This window comes from Neovison vison, chromosome 6 (assembly GCF_020171115.1).
Source record: "Neovison vison isolate M4711 chromosome 6, ASM_NN_V1, whole genome shotgun sequence".
Classification (NCBI taxonomy): Eukaryota; Metazoa; Chordata; class Mammalia; order Carnivora; family Mustelidae; genus Neogale; species Neogale vison.
Genome location: NC_058096.1, coordinates 187,554,705 through 187,578,206, shown reverse-complemented (window position 1 = coordinate 187,578,206; position 23,502 = coordinate 187,554,705). Strand labels below are relative to the sequence as shown.

The following is a 23,502-nucleotide window of genomic DNA, read 5'->3' as shown; positions in this document are numbered from 1 at the left end:
TCCACCTTTGAGACAGACTGTTGATATCCAAGAATTTATCCAGGTAAACTTGCACATGTGAGAAATGGCTCACGTATAAAGTCCCTTACTTGAGCGTTGGTTGTAACAGTAAAAAGGCTCAAAATGACCCCCAGATATCCAGCAAGATGTTGCTTAGAACGTGAATTTAAACTGAGCAATGACACACAAGGAAGCCATACAAAAGATGGAGGGTATCTTTACAAACTTACTTTGAACAATTTCCAAGACATGATGTGAAATGGAAAAGCACGGTACATAACCTGAGTACTGCATATAGCCATTTTAAAATGTAAAAATACACACACACACATATGAATAAAATATCTCTGAGAGGATTCAACAAGAAACTGATACTACCTGGTACCTCTGGAGGTAAAAAACTAGGTGAAACTTAATATATTAATCTTCAAATTCTTATTAAATATATCTGAAATACTTCAGAGAGTCAAGAAGGGGAAAACGCCTGGTTTCATGAAATCAGACAGACACAAAGAACAATAGTACAGCTTTCCATAAAGCATGGGGTTCCATATTCTCGGAGTGCTGTTTCTATATTATGGACTTCCTAATATTTGAGCATGTATTTTTTTATTTACTCAAGAGCTTCAGCAAGTCCATGAATATAAATAATTCTCCCTAAATTTTGACCTCTGAGGGATCCAAAGGATGATACTGTGGCTTGGGATTTGTTTCCAGGACTTTTCCAAGGCGGTTCAACCAGCTGGTCCGTTTTGGATTGTATATTCCCAGAAGGCATAGACTCCATTTTGCTTGCTTATAGAAAGCTTATAAACATGCAAATGGTGGTGGGGTGTCAAATTATAATAAAACCTATCATGGGCCACAAGATACTTTCCAACCTTTTTTGGTCTTTGAATAAATAATTTAAAAAACTCAGAAAACTCTAAGCTGTATTCATTATAAGTAGATAGGGAACATAAGTGAACATAAACAATAAGAGTAATAGTAATATAATATATAATATATATATATATAATATATATAATAATAATAGTAATAATAATCATTAATAACAGTTACTCATAATAATAACAATTGCTCTGTCCCCACAGAGCCGGAAGTTTTTATGCGTTAATGCCGTATTTTACAATAAGCTTGCAAAAAAAGTGGCAGAGCCAGGATTTGAACTCAGGACTTACAGGACTACAGGATTTTGGTATATTAGGTGACTGGAATATTGATTGAATCAGCTTTTATAACATTTGGCTGATCTCTGTCACTTATTATTCTCAACACTGGAAAAAGTGTGTCTTTGTTTCTGCAGTTATAAAATGAGTCTTTCGATAATTATCCCTAGATTTCCTAGGAGAAATATAAAGATAAATAAGATGATATAAGTGATATGAGGGGATGTTCTAAGAAACACTGCTTGTTTAAAAAAAAAAAAATATATATATATATAAAGATAGGGGGCTAGAAGGTAAGGGACTCTTCTACTGTATTTCATCCAGATTAGAATTGCTGATTTAAAGACATACGCCAATCTCAGACATGTTCAAATATGTGTCTTAAAGTACATAAAATAGTGTATAGTATCAGTTCTTAACAGTTTCTTAAGGAAAATAAGACTAATTTGGACTCGTGCTTTTTGCTTTTATATAAGAAAGATATGGCATTATTATAAGAGCACAATATATATTTACATGAACTTGTATGGAATGATGTCCAAGAATGAAGGAAAGAAGTTGTATAATAACATATATGACATAAATCAGTTATATTTACCAAAGACACACACTGAAAACACGATTATATATGGATGAAATTCTTATAGTTCTGGAGAGATATAGAGCAAAGTGCAACATGTGGAGTGGGAGGCAATCAAAAGGGATTGGCTTCAATCATGATATTAAATGTTTTTTATAAAAAGACATTCATGTGTATGTACCATAAAAATAATTTTTTAAAATTATTTATTTATTTATCTGACAGACAGAGATCACAAGTAGGCAGAGAGAGAGAGGAGGAAGCAGGCTCCCCGCCGAGCAGAGAGCCCGATGCGGGGCTCGATCCCAGGACCCTGGGATCATGACCCAAGCCGAAGGCAGCGGCCTAACCACTGAGCCACCCAGGCGCCCCAAAATAATTTTTTTAAAAAGGGTAAGTTAGGAATTAGGTTTTAAAAATCCGTCCAGGAATGCCTGGCTAGCTCAGTTGCAAGGACAGGGTGACTCTTGATATTGAGGTTGTGAACTCGAGCCCCACACTGGGTGTAGAGATTACTAAAATAATAATAACTTAAAAAAAAAAATCTCACCAACAAGAGCAAATTAGAAGAACAAAAAACTGAAAATTACCCATAACTCTACAACTGAGATATATATGTGTTTTTTTATAGTCTTTAAGACTACATGAGATCAAAAAGCACTTTTGCTTCTAACCTGCTTTTCTCAAGTTTTTCCATCAGCAAATATACTAGAGCTAATCAATGTCTCAAGAAGACAGTTGACTGTACAGTCTCCTCTATCAAGCTGCTCAGCTTAACCCTAAAGCAAGCTTTTTTTGGGGGGGGTTTGGAATGGTATCAAAAATGGTATCTGGATGGGTCCAAAAGCCCATCATCAGCTCACACCCAGCAAATGGGATGGTGATCAAAAGTCACAATTGTGTTGTGAAAACTGTTATTTCTTCATAAGCAAAGCTTATTCAGCAAAGTCTTTCAAAACAAAGTAGGTTGAAGGGGATGGGAACCATTTTGGTGAACCCGCAGGGCTGCTGGTTCAGGAGGGCAAGACTGCCCTCTAGAGGTGAAAGACTGCCTCTGCACACAGAACACCAGGAGGTACTTCCAAGTGGAATGAAATCTCCAGGAACTTGACCCCACCCTCAACAGGACCGTGGATTTATTTTTGTTGGTCACCATCACTATTTTTCTTATGTAATGGTGTAGATTTTCCATTTCTCTTCTTGGCCTGTGCGTGGAGGCATAGACAGTAGCAAGTTTCATTGACAAAAGGTCCCCCTCAGCTTTGTCTTAGTCTGTTGAGAGAAGTCCACCAAAGTCAGATGGCTGATGTGGCATCTAAGTTGGAAATTCAATTCAGACAGCATCCTGGGAGGGATCCCACTCAGTGGTTTTATGGGGGCGGGGGAAAGGGAGTGCTGAAAGAAAATACTTTCCAAAAATATTTCCCAGACATAAAAAAAGAGTTAGGGCTTGTGACCAAGACATTCCAAGGAGCCACCCTTAGACAGAGCAATTTTCCAGACCTGTTCCCCAGAAAGGTGGAAATGGCCAAATCCTCCTCCTCCCTCCCAGCTCCCACTTCTTCTGAAAATAAACATAGCTATAGCCAGAAGACACCTTCCAAACTGGTCGTAATTCAAAAATAGACTGTGCTGTCACTTGCAGGGGAGTACACGGGGGACAGTATGGAGCCAGGCTTCTTGGAAAGACTACAACCATCAACCACTGTCGCCAAACGAGAATGCTGGAGGAGACGCTTGAGTGAGACATTCTTCTCCCAGTAGGGGATTTAGAAAGATATCCCAGAGTAGAAGAGCGGGAATGTGGCTCAAGGCATTAAAGGAAGTCGTTCATATTATACCTTTTCTTTCTGAAGAGAAGACCTTACAGCTGAATGACTGATTTATGCACTGTTTGGTTATGCTCACCTGAACTGGGAGTTTTCCCAGAAGCCATCCATTGTGGCCAGGACCCCCTTTTTCTGCCTATCATGAAATCTTGCAGGCTGGGGAACTTGCAACACCAGTCATAAATCATGTAATTCCTGTGCAAACATCCTACGGGGTGGGGGGGTGGGGGGAGGGTGCCTCTCCCATCTATGTGACACACAGGGCTCACCCATGACCGTGTTCCTCTTGCACCACCTTCAGGCCGGGCTCCTCACCACTGGGCAAATGCACCACAGTCCTCTCCATGCTCACGCACTGAGCCACAAAATGAGTCTTTCCTAGAATGTCATCGCCCATTTCTCTCCCCTCCACCCAACATCTGCCCTGCCCTGTCCATATGTAGTTATTCTCTTGGGAGAATTCCACTCTAGTCATCCATTAGGCCCCTACTGGACACTGAACTTACCACTGTACCAACAAGAGCATGACAGCTGCCTTTCAGCATGTGCCTAACCTATGAACTGGGCATGCCCTACCGGACGTAACAGTACATAATCCCAGCATCCTAGTACATGTGTCTTATGTAGTCCTTATTATGTGACGGTACCATTATTATGCCCGATGTGTCAAAGAAAACACTGGAGTAGCGGAGATGTTAAGTAACTGTCCTAAAATCTCATAGCTACCACAGTTCTGTAATAGCCACTCCCTGCCTCCCTCTCAGCCCTTCTCTGGCACCACTTTCTTTCTTACTCTCTATGTTCCAGTCATACTGGATTTTTTTTCCTTTTTTTTAAGATTTTATTTATTTATTTGACAGACAGAGATCACAAGTAGTCAGAGAGGCAGGCAGAGAGAGAGAGAGAGAGAGGAAGCAGGCTCCCTGCTGAGCAGAGAACCGGATGCAGGGCTCCATCCCAGGACCCTGGGATCATGACCTGAGCCGAAAGCAGAGGATTTAACCCACTGAGCCACCCAGGTGCCCTTGGATTTTTTTTTCTTTCTCAAAAATACAAAATTAAAAAAAAAAAACAAAAAAAACAAAAGTCAAGCTCTGTCTCACCTCAAAGCTTTCGCCCCAGCTTTTGTCTGGTATGTCTCCCTCTACGTATGCAGAACTGGATCTTGCTTCTTATTAAATGTCTCCTCCTAGAAGCCTTTCTCGTCCATCCTATCTAACACCCCTCCCAACTTTTTTTCATCATAGCCACGATCATTTTCTTCTATGCACTTAACATTTCAAGTAATTTCTCATTTATCTATTTGTTTACTTGTTCTGCTAGACCATACCATTGCAATATAAACTCGGTGAAAACAAGAACTTTGCCTCTGTCATGCACAGCTAAATCTCTAGGACCTAGAACGATACCTGGCATTTCATGGGAACTCAAGAAATATTTGCTGAATGAATAAATTACTATTCATGCTTTTCGCCTCTATTCTATGTGACCTCTCTAAACCACAGTGTTTCAACCAGATAGCTTAGCCATTATGTGTTTCAGGCTTCATATAGTGTTTGTAATTATTGCATGTACAATCACTTTCAACCTGTGTGTGTGTGTGTTTAATCACTAATTTACATGAACATTTACATGAACTAGCCTTGTATTTCCAGCTAAGAGTATGTGGTCAATGGATGTCTGCACTTCCTATTTTCTCCAGCAGAGGACTGATCATATAGGGTCTCAAATAGCTGTTGGGTAAACTGATAATTTTGTGAATCAGAGTGAGGCGGGCAATGTCTAAGTGTATTTTTTTTGTCCAGTGTACTTCCGATTCAGGAAGCATCCTGGGTCTGGGATCAGAGTTTTCAGGTTTTTCTGTCTCCTGATAAGTGGTTTTGCCCAGCCCATGGAGGGGTGTGTGTGTGTGTGTTTGTGTGTGTATGTGTGTGTGTGGCTAGGCTTGTGGCCCACCCAGGCTGAAAATAATCAGAAGCAAGGTGTTAAAAAAAAAAAATTAACCCCATCTTGAAATTATTTTCTGCCTGGTTAAATTAAAGAACTGAAAAAATTTACATTGGGAGAGTTACAGAAAGAATGCTGGGTAGTTGGCCAATATATTTTGTGTCTGGAATGCACTTGCTTGAATTTTAATATTTGAAGAACTCTTTGGATATTATCCCCACAAAGAGGAAAAATTCCTCTGATAATCTATCAGGTTGCAAATAACTTGGGCAAATGGGACTGTCAGAACACACACATACACACACATACATACACACACACACAGAGGAAAGAACTGGTAAGACCAAACATTTTTTTACATGGAGATTTAACTTCTTATGAGTCTATTATTATACACATGTTTCATTTCAGAACGCATTTATATCATTGATAAATATATGCTTTGTCCAAGTTAGCATAAAAAATATAAGTAGAAGAAGAAAAAGATTGTAAAGAGGTAACATAAAATGACATGGGGGGAAGTGAAAAAGGTCATTTAAAAAATTTAAAAAAATTTTTTTTATTATTTTTTTAAAGATTTTTATTTATTTATTTGACAGAAAGAGATCACAAGTAGGCAGAGAGGTAGGCAGAGAGAGAGAGGAAGAGAAGCAGGCTCCCTACTGAACAGAGAGCCCGATGCAGGGCATGATCCCAGGACCCCGGGATCAAAAAAGGTCATTTTTAATTAAAAGTAGAAACACATTTTTCAGGTGGGCCATACATTTGCCTTTAAACTTTCATGCCACCAACACCCAAAACATTAAATCTCGTTGCAGTATATGAGTGAATACTGACCACACATACATAACTACAGTATAAAAACTGCAGATAGACTCCCAAGAACAGCAACTCATTATAACAGATTTCTAAAACATTAAGATAATATTTTGGTGTTTAAAAATGATCAGTATTCCCTTTCTTCTCCCTTTGCAATAGTCCTAGGAGAAAAGTCTCAGATAATCTTTATAACTAAGCAGGACATATTCTAATTCTTGGAGCGTTTCTGCCCTTTTCGGCTGATTGTGAATGACAGGGAGCAGGTCATCCCCGTGAAAGGTAAACAAATGAAAATGATTAAAACACTCACGTGTCATCTGTAAATGTTATTCCAAAGTACTCCTTTTCTTTCAGGTTGAAATGTGAAGCCACGAGGTCCAACAATTCTCTTGATAAAAGTTTGGGCTGTTAAAATAAAAGGATGATCAGAAGCTACAACCCTTCTCTGCTCCAAATAGTTTGGAGAAGTTTTGTTTGCTTGTTTTAAAAATTTTTTAAAAGATTTTATTTATTTATTTGACACAGAGAGAGAGAGAGAGTGAGTGCACAAGCAGGGGGAGTGGCAGGCAGAGGGAGAAGAAGGCTCCCCTACTGAGCAGGGAGCCCGATGTGAAACTCGATCCCGGGACCCTGAGATCATGACCTGAGCTAAAGGCAGACGCTTAACTGACTGAGCCACCCAGGTGCCCCTGCTGGTTTTTTTTTTTTTTTTTAATGATTTTTTTATTTTTTTATTTGAGAGAGAGAATGAGAGAGAGAGCATGAGAAGGGGGAGGGTCAAAGAGAGAAGCAGATTCCCCATGGAGTTGGGATCCTGATACGGGACTCAATCCCGGGACTCTGGGATCATGACCTGAGCCCAAGGCAGCTGCTCAACCAACTGAGCCACCCAGGCGCCCCTGCTGGTTTGTTTTTAAATACACCCCCCTTGTTTTGCTATTTATGTTAATCAACTACACATTTTCCGAGAGATTGGAAAGGGGAAGAAATTGTAACAGGAACCTCAATGAGATCATTGTTTTCCTGTATTTTGCAATTTAGTCCAGTACCTTATTTTGTCCTCTAGGGAATAGTATGTTTATTAACTTGATGATACTTTGGAAAAATACTCTTTTTTATGTAGTATGATGTTAGTGACCAAGTCAAAGAATATCAAACACCTCACCGTCTGGACTGTACGAATAACTTTGCTTCGTGAGGGCCAGCTGAAGACGCTGTCAAGGTTGTGCGGTTACAGATAAAACTACTACGCTACTCCTGGTTCCCATTTACTGCACTGAACTCCTTCTATCTACTGTCTCATTTCATCCTTACAAGGAGCCTATGAGATAGGGGGTTCTTATTGCCATTTTAGAGATGAGGGGACCAAAGTCAAGAAAAACAAACACCTGACTTGATGTTCCGGTCAATGAGGGCGGGGAATTGAACCCAGTTCCTTCTGATTCCAAAGCCTGAGCCTTTCATTTCTCTCTAGAGCGGGAGTGATTTTACTCATTGTACTGATGATCATCACCAGTCTTTACTAAGCACTTATTTAGAAGAAGGATGTAATCTATGAGCTTTTGAGAAGCACTGGACGTGGTGTCAAGGAGCATGATTTGGAATCAGAGGAAACATCCAGAGTGAGAGTGGGGACCTGATTTGGAGGGACTCAGAAGAAAAGGGGGATACGCAGGACGGCACCTGCATGGGCTTTTTTTTTGAACTTAGAGCCAAACAACCCAGGGCTCATTATGGTGTTTTGAGAGTTGGATGTTTGCTTTTGGGGAAGAAAGATGGTCATGATTAAAAAAAAAGAAGAAGAAGAAGAAGAAAGAAATAGAGAGCAATCTAGATTAAGAGGTCTACTCTGGTGAAACAGTATTGACTACTATTTTCATTCTAACTGAAGCCTAAGCATTGTGGGTGAGAAAGGAGCCTCTGAAGAGTTTAGGTTTGGTCAAAGGAGAGAGTTCCTGTAGCTAGAGTTTTGACTCTCAGAGGGGGTTTTCACAATTTTTTAAGGCCCTTGGTCCACAGTGTGGGGTAAATAAAGAGAGAAGAATCAACAATTAAAATACCACCACTCATATACTCCACTTATTTTACAAAAGGATTTCATTCACATATAACATCTACCTTGATTTTAGTCATAATACTATGAGGAAAACTAAGCCTTCTCCATCTCTGTTCACAGATGATCATACTGGGTATTTAGCTTGGACAACGTCATGTAGCAAGAAGGTGACAGCATGCAGATTTGCAGCACACAATAACCTTTTCAGGGAAACATGATGGCGTCCAGCTTACCAACAAGAGGTTCAGAGAAGTCGTCACTTCCTGGGGGTCACACAGCGACTGAGTGTCAGAGCTGAGGTTGAAACCCAAGGGTCTCAAATTCCTGTCACCAGACCATAACTACTCTTACATGTAGACCAAGTTGTCTGACTTTGAAGCTCTTCTTTTGCCCCTCAAATGACCCCTAGCCATTGGCAGAAATAAGTGAGTAGCCTGACCACGGGCCACGAGGCTCACAGAGAGAAGCAGTACAGGCTGTCTCTCTGCGAGCAACACCTACCTGAACCAGCAGCTCCAGTCTCCGGTCATCCAGGAGGTGCACCTGGCAGTGCCTGCCTTCTGTCATCTGTGGAGACAAGACAGCAAGGGCGGCATCAGGGCTGGTGCTGGCAAGCAGACCCTTGAACTTGATTCATAATTTAGTTTACATGTGATGTCCTCGGCCTAAAAATGGCTTCAGTTGAGTTACTCAACAGCCTTGATCTTAAATAGGACTTACTGTTTGGCGTTAGCTCTTGAATTCATCAATAGATGAATTAATTTCTTCTTATATTTAAAAGAAGAAAAAAATGAAAAGTAAAGACAAATCACTATGTTGAAAAAATTATGCCCATAACAGTGCACACAAGATTATACTATGAAAAGCTGGTTTCCTTCCCAGAGGAAACGACTATATTTTTCATTGGATCAATATTGGATTTTTCAAATGAAATTGCCTATATTCATTGATATATTTTAATAAATATAATAAATGCACAATTATAAAGGAAAACCTATGACATTAGAGTTAAAATGGAAAGTTTCCATCTTTAAAATTTTGTCCTTTTTTTTTAAAAAAATTTTATTTATTTATTTGACAGAGAGAGATCACCAGTAGGCAGAGAGGCAGGTGGGGTGGGGCGGGGGAAGCAGGCTCCCTGCTGAGCGGACGGATGCAGAGCTTGACCCCAGGATCCTGAGATCATGACCGGAGCTGAAAGCAGAGGGTTTAACCCATGGAGTCACCTAGGTGCCCCAATTTCTGTCCTCTTTATAGCATGTCACTACTGTAATTTAGAACAGTTAAGACCCATAGTTAAGAACAGCATATGTCAGTATAAATTTCCAATTATGTTTACGTTTTTACCACTATAACTGCAACACTGGGAAATAATCTCTATAAGATACTTCTTTATTTGCTTATTTTTTATTTGATTTCATTTTATTTTTTAAGTAGGATCCACGCCCAATGTGTGGCTTGAACTCATGTCCCTGAGATTAAGAGTTATATGCTCTATGGACAGAGCCAGATAGCTCCCACCCCCTATAAAATACTTAAACAATGCACAGAATACAAAGAGCCCCCTTAATTAACTCATGTTCTAAACAATTTTATCTGCAGAAATCACCACCCTGTCAGTTTGAGGAGAATCAGCACAGACTGTTTTAACATGTATGTTCAAATACCTACATGTATGTATTTTCAAAAATTTCATGATAAATGGCTTGCTTTGCAATGTTATTATACTGGACATATTGTTTTGCAAATGAAGCAAGTACTGTTAATATTTGTGTGTGTGTTTGTGTGTATATAACTATCCATAAATTTTATATATGACTCTGTGTGTGTACTGTGATTCTATATGTATACAGAAACATACACACATAGTATATATTCTTATATATTTGTATTATTATTAGATTATATATTATTATACATAATATTGTATATATTTTTATATATATATATTTTCAACTCAAGTGGAATTAGGCTCTTTTTTGGTGATCTTTCCAGTGTTAACACATAGAGACCAACTGTACTCTTTTTAAAGGTTCTATAGTAACAAGTGGACATGTAATAATTTAAGGAGTCTCCTGCTGAGACACACTCAGATGTCCTTCAGTCCTTTGCTATTCTAAGCAATGTCATGGTGAACAATGTCTACCCAACTTTGCCCATGGATGAGGAAATTCTGCATCACTTTGAAAAAGGATGGGCAGCATTTTCTCTCTCAGCTGTTGTACCAAACTATAAGACCTGAAAACTCAGATTACATATAAACCCAATTTAAAGAGAAAATCACTCCATTACGAAGCACCAGCTATAGACTTCCCATTGTTCCAGGTGTTTTATACATATCATCTCTGAGCTGCAGTCACCTGTGGATTGCTGTGACCTTCTCCAATTTAACAGATGGGGAAATTGAGGTTCAGAGTGGGATAACTGATGGCTTTTCTGTGTGAAAAATACTAATTATTGCATTTACATTTTTTTTAAGATTTTATTTATTTATTTGACAGACAGAGATTACAAGTAGGCAGAGAGGCAGGCAGAGAGAGAGGAGGAAGCAGGCTCCCTGCTGAGCAGAGAGCCCGATGTGGGGCTCGATCCCAGGACCCCGAGATCATGACCTGAGCTGAAGGCAGAGGCTTTAACCTACTGAGCCACCCAGGCACCCCTGCATTTACATTTTTGACTAAACTCTGCTCTAAAGTTCTGAAAACTAGCTTCGTTGGTTAGATCACGGTATTATGGAGACATGGTCCATAGAAACCACTGAAGTGGTGTGGAGAAGTGAGAGGGCAAGATTTTACTTTGTTCCATGGACCCTGATTATGTCCTTAACTCAGCAAAGTACACACTTTTGGTGGCGAGGAGAAAGGGAACAAATATTTGTTTGTTTCAAGTACTAAGCTGGGCACTTTATGTACATTATTTCATAAAAGTGCCACAGAAAATCTATATGACAATATCCCCATTTTACAGACAAGGAAACTGAGGTACAGAATTTAGTAATTTATCCAGAGTTAGCTGAGTAAGAAAAAAGCTAAGTCAAGATTTAAATTAAGTTCTATCTGAACAATAACAAAAAAGTCACCTTTTATTCCATTATTCTATTCTACGGGAAGAAAGAAATAAATGTGTCAGTTCAAATCACTGTACTCCTCTTGTAAAACCCACAGAAACAAACCCCAAATACGTGTACTATGGTGAGAGAAAATAAAATAATACTCAGGAGACCAACTGACACAACACGAATCCATTAAGGAATATGTCAAAACTCATAAAATATTTCAAGTTACTCTGTTGTTGCATAACCCAAAGGAATTTATTTTCTGATTTTCAAAAAGCATCTTTTTTCCTTTCCACCGTACTTTGCTCGGACTTGTCCATTTTCCTTCTGTCAACACCTCATCCTACCCTAGAGAATTAAATAGTAAATGCTTTTCTGGTGAGTCTGCCCATCTCAGGATAAACACCGTGAGTGGTGGCCATATTTGTACAACTTGGTCCTACCCCTTCCGCTTCAGGCTTCAGCTGATTGGACCAGGGAACAGACACCTGACTCAAGCTGATCCAATCATATCCTCAGTCCAGGGAATCCGGAATTGAGGCTGAGAGGATGGGGCCGCTCTCCTCTGCTGTGTGTGGACAAAAAGGAAAGCCATCTGCAGAGAGAATGAAGGACACAAGCAGCTGGAAAGAGGCGAGAGAAATCAAGCAACCTGAAGGGGAAAGCTTGAGAGAGTTGCTGTCAGCTTTCCTAATGTCATTCTAGTCACTTGTAGTCACTTCCGCTGCTTTGGGTGAATTATTGCTCTTTCGTTCCATGACACACCCTTGTGTTCTTTTAATAAGACTTTTTTTTTCCCTTTCTGAAACTAACTCGAGTTGGATTCTGCTGCTTGCAACTAAAAGCATCTTTCTAAGATACCATATATATATATAAATTTTTATATTTTATATATTTATAAAAATATATTTTAATAAAATATATGTAGAATATAAAATATATTTTAAAATATATAAAACATATTTTTATAAAATATATTTTTATTTTTTTGTTTTTAGTATTTATTTTATATAATTTTTTTTTTTTTTTTTAGAGTAGAGAGGGACAGAGAGAGAATCTCAAGTACATTCTCCACTAAACAGGGAGCCCCATGTGGGATTCAATCTCAGGGCCCCAAGATCATGACCTGAGCTGAAACCAAGAGTCAGATGCTTAATCAACTGAGCCACCCCAGCATCCCAGATACCACAGGTACCCACACATAAATCAGAACAAAAGGTTACCAAAGGATGGACTCCCCAGATGATACCATTACTATGGTCAAGTCATCTAGCATAATCACAGATGCACAATTCACAAGTACAACAGCCAGGAGAAAGGCCGACATTTGGTGGGGAGAACTGAACAGACATCTCAGTATGTGAAGTGATAAGAGACCATACAGGACAAGCTGAAGAAGCACAGTGGAGGTGAACTGAAGGGAAAAAAAAAGTTACAGTTTTAAGCCCATGTTGGCACATCTGTGCTCTTTCCTCCGTGGGAGGATGGCTTCTCTGGGAGGCCAGAGTACTGATTTTCTCACTGCGAGTGATAGAAAGGCCTGTCTTTGTCCCTTACTTAAATCAGAGGTTGGAAGGTGGTGGATGTATTTTGTTATGAATAAATTTTTTGTTGGTGATATCAGAAATCAGAAGATGCCGCTGAAGAAAAATTGAGACAGAAGGTTTGGGAAACACTGGGCTGCATTTCCTCCGTGGCAACACTGGGCCGGGGAAGGCAGGGTACAGCAGCTCCCTCTTTAGACGAGGTTTGTGGTGTCTGCCTCACCCAAATTTATTATCTGCCAGGTTCCTTGGAGTCACATCATGAGAATAAGCAAACCCCTACTTAAGTTCACAAAGTGCCAGAGAGGAGACAAAACCCACGTCAAAGGCGGGCCTCCTGTGCACCAGGCCGAGTGCATGACACTTGACCTTCATTAACGTCTAGTATTTGAACCTCTAAGCAAGCCTCTGAAAGGGGTATCCGTATTTTGTTTAGTTTCGTTTTGGGGAGCCTTTCTCAATTTAAGCACGCCCCTCCCCCCCGTCAGGCATTTTAACACCACCAAGGTCTGGGAAATGATGTCACTTGCACGAGTTCTAAGCCAGACTTGGGCTCTAAATCACATTTTATCTCTTGCTAGCTGGGTTAACTTGGAGAAGGTACTTCACCTTTCTGAGCCTCATAAGCAATATCCCAGTAGCTTTTCATCCGGCACCCCCCGAGAGTGAAATAAACCCCTTCCACAAAGCACAGTTATTATCCTCCGTATTTGCCTGAAGCTTAACAAACAGCTAATAAACCTTCCTATAGTCCATTTATCCTACTATTAAAAAAAAAAAACAAAAAAACTTCCTAATGGGAGGAAGATTACTAACACATTTTGAAGAACATAAATGATAGGTAGAGTTAACAAGTCAGTTAACAAGCACATAGCAAAAAAATTCTCCAGAGCTGATGGGGCAGACATAGAAAGAGAGAGGGGACCATGAGGGGACCACGAGCTCCTGTGTGACTTCTGTAAGCCTGGCACCTGGTTTGGCATCTTATTTTTATTTTTTATTTTTTTTAAAGATTTTGTTTATTTGTTTGAGGGATTGGGTACGCATGTGCGAGCATGGTGGGGGAGCAGAGGGAGAAACAGAGCAGGGAGACCAAGGCAGGACTCGATCCCCGGACCCCGGGATCATGACCTAAGCTGAAGGCAGACGTTTAACGGAGGCACCCAGATGCCCCTGCAGCACCGCCTGCCCCTCCCCCCGTCAGGCATTTTAACGACGACACTGATAATACCACTAACAGGTCCTTTCTGTGTTCCAGGCCCTGCACTCAGCACTTTTCATGTATTCACATATCCAACCCTCATGATACCCACAGGAAGTAGGCCGTCTCCTCTCCCCATATTACAGGTGAATGACGTTAGAGAGATTGTACGTAACAAGATTTATAAAGGGCAGAACTGGACTCGAACCCAGAGCCCAAGCTCTTAACCACTTAGCTGTACACCTGCTATTCCCTTCACCCTACGGTGACAAATTGTGGGAGGGCCTTCTCATGCAGCCTATTTTCAACGGATTGGATGGGTGAGTAGAAAGAGGGAAAACAAAACATTTGAAAGCAGGCATGAAAAGTCATGTAGGCTGACTAGGGGTAGTTAGAATTTAGAAGTTGTACATAGAAAGAGCCTTAGAGGGGTGTCTGGGTGGCTCAGTGGGTTAAAGCCTCTGCCTTCGGCTCAGGTCATGATCCCAGGCTCCTGGGAGTCCCGCATCGGGCTCTCTGTTCAGCGGGGAGCCTGCTTCCTCCTCTGTCTCTGCCTGCCTCTCTGCCTACTTATGATCTCTGTCTGTCGAATAAATAAATAAAATCTTTAAAAAAAAAATCCTTAGAAGGCATTTAATAACCACCGCTTACTTGGGATATGGGGCAATGAAGGAATGGACGTGTCCATTGCCACTCAGCTAGTTAAAGTGAGACCTGGAATTAAAACTCAGGGTTCTGACTTCCAGGCTGGAGCACAAGTGCTCTGCACAAGGTCACTTGGCGAAGAGATACCATCTTATTCACATGCTGTTGCTTGCAACAGGCTGATTTTTTTTAATTAAAAAAAAATACTGTAACAACAAAAAGGGGAAAAAAACCCAGGCATTTTTAATTTAATTTAAAACATGACTCCCACTCATGCTTTCTCTCCTAATTTCAACAACAGGAGTTATATTTAAAGGGAACTATTCATGGATGACAATGATTCTATCTATAAATACATAATTCTCTTAAAATATAACAAAAACAAATTTTATTGAAGCATGTTCAATGTATTGAATATGTAGCAACTCATTTAATGCCATGAGGTAAACAGCTCTATCATCTTCACTTTCCACTGAGGAAACCAAAGCACAGAGAGGCCAAGTAACATGCCCAAGGTCACACGGCTAGTAAGGCGTAGAGCTGGGATTTCAGCTTCTAGGAGCTGGCAGACTAGCTCCTGAGTCTGTGTTCTTCACCACCTCATTACACTCAGTGGGTTAAGCCGCTGCCTTCGGCTCAGGTCATGATCTCAGGGTCCTGGGATCGAGCCCCGCATCGGGCTCTCTGCTCAGCGGGGAGCCTGCTTCCCTCTCTCTCTCTCTGCCTGCCTCTCCATCTACTTGTGATTTCTCTCTGTCAAATAAATAAATAAAATCTTAAAAAAAAAAGTGTCTTCTCTCTCTCTTTTGATTAACAAATTGCCTTAAGATTTAAGAGTCCATACTTTCTTCTTCTTCCTTTTTTTTTTTTAAAGATGTTATTTATTTATTTGATAGAAGACACAGCAAGAGAAGGAACACAAGCAGGGGGAGTGGGAGATCAAGAAGCAGGCTTCCCTCGGAGCGGGGAGCCCGATATGGGGCTTGATCCCAAGACCCTGGGATCATGACCTGAGCTGAAGGCAGATGCTTAACAACTGAGCCACCCAGGTGCCCCAAGTCTGTACTTTCTTATAAGCTCTTCAGTCCCCGAATGCCAGACAGAAACTAATTTGCCAAGTTAGGCCACGATATTTCATTTAAGAAGTCTCAAAGCAAGTACATGTTTCTTTTCATAAGCAAACGCAGGACAGTGGGCCATGCTCTTTCTCCAGTCTGTGTGAAATGATGTAACACAGACAGAACCGCTCAGACCCCACAGAGACTGTCCGAACAGTCTCAGGTGTGACCCGACCCCCGGGGCAGCAATGTCTCACACGGAACAGAAAACATATTTAAAAAAAATCATCTCTTTGTAAAGTTTCGCTTTACCCCAACCAAACCTGAATCCCTTCCTGCCACCTCCTCCTCCATTTAACCCCAGGGACACAGAGGTTAACACTGTGCAGGTTGGATTAAAACTCCCACCTCAGTCTGTGGCTGCCCTGCGCTTCCTTCCCCGCTGGCAGAGTGGGTCCTCAGACGCTAAGCACTGGGCGCTGGTGGAAGGACCTTGTCCATCTGGTCACTGGTCAAATGAGGAAGGGCAGAGTTGGAAGTGAGAATCGGCCACAGGCCAGACCTCTGGCTTCACGGAGCATCCTGACGTGTAACCCACAGCGGGGTTCAAGTCTGTGCGAAAACACCCCACCCCAAACACCCAATCCCACTACCCGATTTAGGAGAGGAGAGACGAGGCCGACTTGGTAAGAAACTCAAAGGCTAGTCCACACAGGGCAGTGTGGGACCATTCATAATGACCAGGGTCAGCTTAAAAAGCAACAGGAAATAACAACTACAGAAAAAGACCAGAACCTCAGCGTTCTTTGGTTTTGCTTTAGTAGTTCTTTGGAACAAGGAAATATGAAAGCTTGGCAAAGGAAGCAGCAGGCTGCTTTTTTTTTTCTTTCCTCTTTCCTTTCTTCTCTCTTGTTCCCTTTTGACCTTTTCTGAAAGCCTAGCATGAGAGAGCTGCCTCATCAAAATGACTCCTTAGGATTTTTTTATGGGGAAGCCCGTCCAGAGTCCAATTCCCATCATCCCTTGCCGCGATGTGTGCAAAACCAGCTCTCTAGCTGGGCTTCATGCTTTTGAGTCCCCTGAGGATCCCATCTCCTCCACGTGGCTGTGTGAGCAGCATCTCTAAAATACAGATGAAATCCCTTCCCTTTCCTTCTTAAAATTGCCACACGGCTTCTCATGTGAACCTCAGGAAAATCTAACTCCTTCCCTTGCCGAGGGTGTCCACGTAACCCTCTCTAATTTTAATTCCAACCCATCTGCCTTGGCTTTAACATACCAGCCACACGGGCCCTCCCTTTCTTCCTCAAAATAAAAGCTTGTTCTTCCTTTGAAATTTTGCACATGCTGTTCCCTCTGGAATGTTCCCCAGGTCATTGCATGATTGGGTGCTTTTACATCTTTCAGATCCTAAATTAAATGCTGCTGTTTCCAAGAGGCCTGTCCTCAAAATACAGTGGGGACTGGATACTCTCCCTCGTCATGCTGCTTTCTTTTCTTCATTGCTACTATTTTTTTGTTTGTTCGCCTTGTTTTTGTTTATATCAGTCTCTCCCTTTCACCATCAGTATGTAGATTTCATGAGAGAGACCCTGATTGATTTGTTCACCACTGTATTTCCCAGGACCTAGAACAGGGCCTGGCACAGGGTAAGACTGTGTGTGGTAAGTAAGAATCTGCTGAGGGAAGGACAGTCCTAACTGCTCAGAACCTAGAGACAGTCAACAATGAAATACATTCACTAATGATTTCCATTTACACAGCATAAGTAAGGTAAAGTGAGGATGCTCCAAAACACTTCCTGAGCCTTGGTCCTGACAGGCTCCTACCCAGCAAACAAGCTTTCCACCCTGACAACAAGGCGTGTTATTAGACTCCTCATCAGATGAGAGATTCTAGAGGAACCGGAGAGAGGTAGAAGGGCGTATCTAGGACGTTCTGACTTTGGGATCTATTGAGTGGACGGAGTTTTAGATTTCACCCAAATGATGTCAACCCCGGCTGAATAGGGCTCCTTTATATCATCTCTGGGTGTTAACTGAATATGAGCTATTGACACCCCCGTTCAGAGCATGGCCTAGACTGACACAGATGTCTCCACACGGAGTCAGCTGTGGTTTTCCCTCGAGTTGTTCCAAGATGGTGCCTACCCTCCCAACGTGCTGTCTTTGGGAGCCTCTTTTTCCCGTATCAATGAACGATTCTCCTAGCTTCTATAACCACTGGATGTCACATAGCACCCAGGCAGTACCTTTTCTCACGCTACTGATATCCCTACGAGGTAAGAAGGGTTACTCTTTAGATTTTGTAGATGACGAAACTGAAGTGTCAAGAGGTTAGGTCACTTGTCATAGGTCGTGTTGCTATGACCTGGGGTGAACTCTCAGGTTCCATGAGCTGCACAAAAGTAGGCCTCTTGTGTGTCTCTCTCAGGTTCACTGGGCGTGGAGGACAAAGAAGAGACAGTGAAAGAGAGGCAGGTGGCCTAAAAGAAGGACAGGAAGAAAGGAAAATGTGCTGGTGTGGGAGAATGAGAAAGAAGGGGAGAATTCCATTTCCCAAAGACTAAATTGAGTAACTTGAGTAATCTGACTTAGGGGAAAAAAAAGTTAACAATAATTAATGGCCAGTGACTGTGTGCCTGGCACTATTCTAAGCCCTTTCTTTTATTTACATGGGCTGTTTTTTTTTTTTTTTTAAAGATTTTATTTACTTATTTGAGAGAGTGAGCAAGAGCGAACATGAGTGGGAGGAGGGGTAGAGGGGGAGGGAGAAACCGACTCCCTGCTGAGCAGGAAGCCGAATGCAGGACTTGATCCCAGGACCCCGGGCTCATGACCTGAGCCGAAGGCAGAGACTTAACTGACTGAGCCACCCAGGCACCCCTACACAGGCTTTTTAAATTCATTTTCTATTATTTTGCATTATTTTTATTTTTATTCTTTTTGTAGTTTCTACTCCCAACGTGGGGTTCGAACTCATCACCCAGAGATCAAGAGTCGCACACTCCACCAACAGAGCATGGGTGCCCCTCAATTCATGTTCCTACCAAGCCTGGGAGGCGGATTCCAATACTAGCTCCATTCTGTGGACGAGAAGTCGAGGTTCAGAGAAGGTAAACGGCAGACGCCACCCTGCAATGCCACAGAGTGAGGAGGAGATACCGAAGAGTGGAAACACAGACACCGTGACTTCGGAGTCCGTGCCTTTCACTGCTGTATTGTATTCTGTTCTAAAGCATTTCCAGTCTACGAGGTCTGACACAGTCAAACAGGCAGCTTAGGCATTTCTCATATGAGCCTGACCACCAGGTAAGACACTGTTCTGGAAAAGTCTCCTCCAGATTCACAAGACCAGAGTTTCTGGGTTCAGGTCACGGCGTGGCAGCAAGGCCGGGAAAGGAGCAGGGTTTTTGCAATCCCCATTCCTTGGCTACCTCCCGGCGCCGCCCTGAAGAAACATGGGCAGGGGCTAAAAGCAGCGTCTATACATTCGCTATTGATTTTCACTGGACAGCAGATTAGAATTAATCCCCATCTCTTGGGCTGCAGGCTGTCATGCTTATGTGAACATTCTGGACGTTGGATGACATTGATCTGGTATGTGGCCTCCTGGATCGGACTCTACAATCGTCTGGGCTTAAGATGCAGTCTGGAACACAGGGCCATGAACTCAGCGTGGGAAAGCTCTGAAACACGTTTTCACTCACTTGATCCACCAGGATTCGCCGAGCACTTTCCAAATGCAAGCCCTGCTCTGGGTAGTAACACGCATCGGCAAGGCTTGCTATGAGCCGGGTATCTCGGCGTTGGCACCAGTATTTGTGGCCCATACCTCCTTGCTGTTCACTGTCGGATGCTCAGCAGCCGCCCTAACCTCTCCCTACAAGATACCAGTAACAGCTCCCACCTGCTGGTGACAACCACGCAGGTCTCCAGACATTGCCCAGTGTCTCTTGGACAAAATCGTCTCAGGCTGAGAACACCTGCTCTAGAGGTAAGGAGAAGAAAATAAATGATTAACAATGAAATATTCTCGGACAATCACGAAGGCTCTGAAAACCTCAATTGGCAATGGACTTGAGTTCTGAGCCCCCGTGAAACTCACGTCTCGCCCAGGAGGTGTGAGAAATTAGGAAATTGATAGAGAGAACTTCTTCTGGCCTATTGGCTCTGGAGAAGGGGCTCCCAATACAGATGGGAGGGATAACCATGTTTTCTGGATGTTAGCATTCAAGTGCGAGCTCCTTCTTGGCAGAAGCCGGAAAAAAGCAAATAAGAAAGGCGGACTGCGGACAGCCACTCCTGCCGCTCCGGCAACAACTTGGCTGGGAATTTCGGTCAGCTTTGGCAGACACTCCCTGGGGAGGACATTCTCATAAAAAATGATTGCTTATCAGATTATAGCCTGATCTCTTAAGGCCAGTGAAAAGGAAGGGCAGGTTTCAAAGGAAGAAAGAGAAGAAGAAAAGAAGCAAAACTCCCTTTTTAAGTCTGGAGCTGAAGGCCAGTGGGAAACACCAATTCTGTGCCCGAGAGGTGTGCCAAGATTTAGAATCAGGAGGCCTGGGGTGGGTGGGGGTGGGCCCTGGGTGTCTCAGTCGGTTAAGTGTCCGACTCTTGGTTTCGGCTCAGGTCGTGATCTCAGAGTCATGAGATTGAGCCCTAGTTGGGCTCTATGCTTAGCACGGGCCATTTGAAGATTCTCTTTCTCCTTCTTTCTCTTCCCCTTCCTCTGCTCGCATTCACTTCCTCTCTCTCTCTCTAAAATAAATAAATAAAATCTACAAAAAAAGAATTGGGAGGCCTGGGTTGTGCCCCAGCTCTTCTGTTTAACTAAGAGTTTGCATTGATTTTGCGGTAGCTCTCTAAATCTCAGTTTCTGCCCCTGTGAAATGAGAACGCTAAAAATCAATCTTATTTAGCTTCGTTTGTCTCTTGTATTAATATGGATTGAACCTAAAATGTACCTCAAATGTACAGACGATAATCATATCACCGGTCATACACTCTCCTTATTGGTTATAGATCAGGTGTTAGAGTCTGTGTTCCGTGCTTGGCGTGCACTGTTGGCTTTTCTCCTACCCTCATGCACGGAGCATGAGGATCGGTGGAAATGCTCGGGAGCTGCTCAGTGCTATGATGTTAACTGTCAGTGGTGCTTTTAAGTTGGTTAAATGATTATTCCAGGAAAAAGTTCTCCTGGATTATTAAGAGGACAAGTTGTCACATTTGAGTTGAAAATAGATCTATCTGGGGCGCCTGGGTGGCTCAGTGGGTTAAGCCTCCGGTCATGATCTCAGGTCATGGTCTCAGGGTCCTGGGATCGAGCTCCGCATCGGGCTCCCTACTTGGCGGGGAGTCTGCTTCCCCCTCTCTCTCTCTGCCTGCCTCTTTACCTACTTGTGATCTTTGCTTGTCAAATAAATAAATAAAAACTTAAAAAAAACCTGATCTACCCGTTAAACCCTGGACAGAGTGGTTAACCCGAGAGATAAGGATTAAAGCCGTTCCGATTTCTCCATGATAATCAACAGACTAACTCAAAAACTGCCATTTTTAACTGTGCTGTATACCCAGCTGGGGAAATGCTTATAAATTCTTTGTCTTTCTCTGACTGCGACCAGGTTGTATCTTGGGCTGGCTACTTATGTTCTCTGCAGCATGAAGTAGAATTAAATATGCTGACCTGCTCTGTGTCATGTGCTTTGACCTACATCTTATCTACTGAATTCTTTTTTTTTTTTAAGATTTTATTTATTTATTTGACACAAAGAGAGAGCATGTGCATGAGCAGTAGGGAGAGGCAGAGAGAGAGGGAGAGGCGGAAACAGGCTCTCCACTGAGCAGGGAGCCCGATGTCGGACTCGATCCCAGGACCCTGGGATCATGACCTGAGCCGAAGGCAGATGCTTAATGACGGAGCCACCCAGGCGTCCCTCAAATGTTTATTTTCAAAAAACCACGCAGGATATATCTGCCATTCTTTTCCAGAAAGAAACATCCTCCTTGCTTAAAACCAGTTGTTAGGCTGTATTTTTAGACGTCAGGGTACAGTATCGAGTTGAAAAAGAAAAAGAAAAAAAATGGGAGGACACAGATATTATAAACAGGAAAAGTCACCAAGTGTAACCAAGAAAAGCCAGGAGCACGGCTCCTGGTTCGCGGGGGGAGTTCAGTTCTTGTCTGCAGCTCAGGCTGACAGAAATGAAGCCCTCCTGTCAGCTTGTAGAAAATGGAAATTTTGGCTTTGGTGATTACGCAAGTAGCAGACACTCCTGTGGTTTGGAAACTTTTTGCTTTGCCAACTGTCAGTTTTCTCTTATCCCGTGAAAAACAGCCTGTAGGAATGAGCAAGAGGACTGCGTCTTTCAAAAACTTGAAAGTTAAGACAAGCACCGCTCGGGTGAAAGGATTTTAAAAATAAACTGCCGTCCTTGTAACTGAAAGATATTCTAGGTACTGTTTATTCTCTGTACAGCACATTTGGAAATCTGGGCTGAATGTAAGCCATCCACGGGGCACATAAATCACATATATTGCCCTGGAAACCTAAAACTGAACAGAAATTAATTAGAAAACCAAAATCAACTTTACATTTGTTTCAGGGTACACATTCATTGTCAGAGTTTTCACGTTTCCATTTTTCATTAATGCCTCTAAAAAAGTCTCTGGTTTATGCTTTTCAAAGTCTCTTTGTTCTTTGTGGTCCAAGTACAAGTAGAGGCTGAAATCAGTCCTTTGGAAGTTTCTACATATTATAAACGGATTGTATTAGGTCCAGAGCCCTAGATGGATTGGTAGAAATGCCACATTTGAGTAGGGAATTTAGAAAAGCATTACCAAACTGTGAAAACGGAAACGTCAAGCACACCGAAGACAATACAGAAAATTTCTTAATCCTAAATGTCCAGGACTCATTTTATCATCAGAGTAGAAACACCCCCTTCTCAACCTACAGGTTTCTAATAGTTCATAAAGAAACTTTTTGGTCACTTAATGCAGGCAACGTTGATCACATGAGATGACGTCTGTTTTTGAAGCTAATATAGGTGTCGGAGATTAAAATAAAACAAAACAAAAAAACCTGGAAGGCCACAGGTCAAGGAGACAAAGGAAATACAAAAAAGGAGCCCCGAACAATTTCTGGGCCAGAATCAGAAAACACAACGAGAGGAAAGGAATCCTTTGAGAGAGAGAATGGCGACTCTCCACATATCCTAAGAGTCTACTGCCCCCTTTTCAAGCTGGTTGTGAAGCACCACCCAATATTAAAAATTACAGTATATAAACTGGGCGCCTGGTTGGCTCAGTGGGTTAAAGCCTCTGCCTTCGGCTCGGGTCATGATCTTAGGGTCCTAGGATCAAGCCCCACATTGGGCTCTTTGCTCTGCGGGGAGCCTGCTTCCCCCTCTCTCTCTGCCTACTTGTGATCTCTCTCTCTCTGTCAAATAAATAAAATCTTAAAAAAAAAAACTGAAAATAACATTATAAAAATTACAGTATATAAACTTACAAATTAAATAATGAAGTAACAAGAATAGAATGAAGAAATAGAATGAAAAAATAATTTAGTAATGAAATAATTACATTAAGATAC

General features: G+C 42.0%; 1 protein-coding gene across 4 annotated transcripts in view; it reads right to left on the bottom strand.

Moving 5' to 3' along the window:
• The window catches only part of FRMD4B (FERM domain containing 4B), a 324,824-nt gene that overhangs the window by 110,750 nt on the left and 190,572 nt on the right, over positions 1-23,502 (bottom strand). For 3 of the 4 annotated variants that reach the window (XM_044253189.1, XM_044253190.1, XM_044253187.1), the window contains 2 exons: positions 8,902-8,967; positions 6,655-6,749 (listed from right to left, as the gene is read on the bottom strand). In XM_044253189.1, coding sequence (XP_044109124.1) covers positions 6,655-6,749; positions 8,902-8,967 — 161 coding nt within the window. Of the gene's footprint in view, positions 1-6,654; positions 6,750-8,901; positions 8,968-16,311; positions 16,404-23,502 lie in introns of those variants that run through there. The other variant, XM_044253188.1, reaches the window with a different exon arrangement.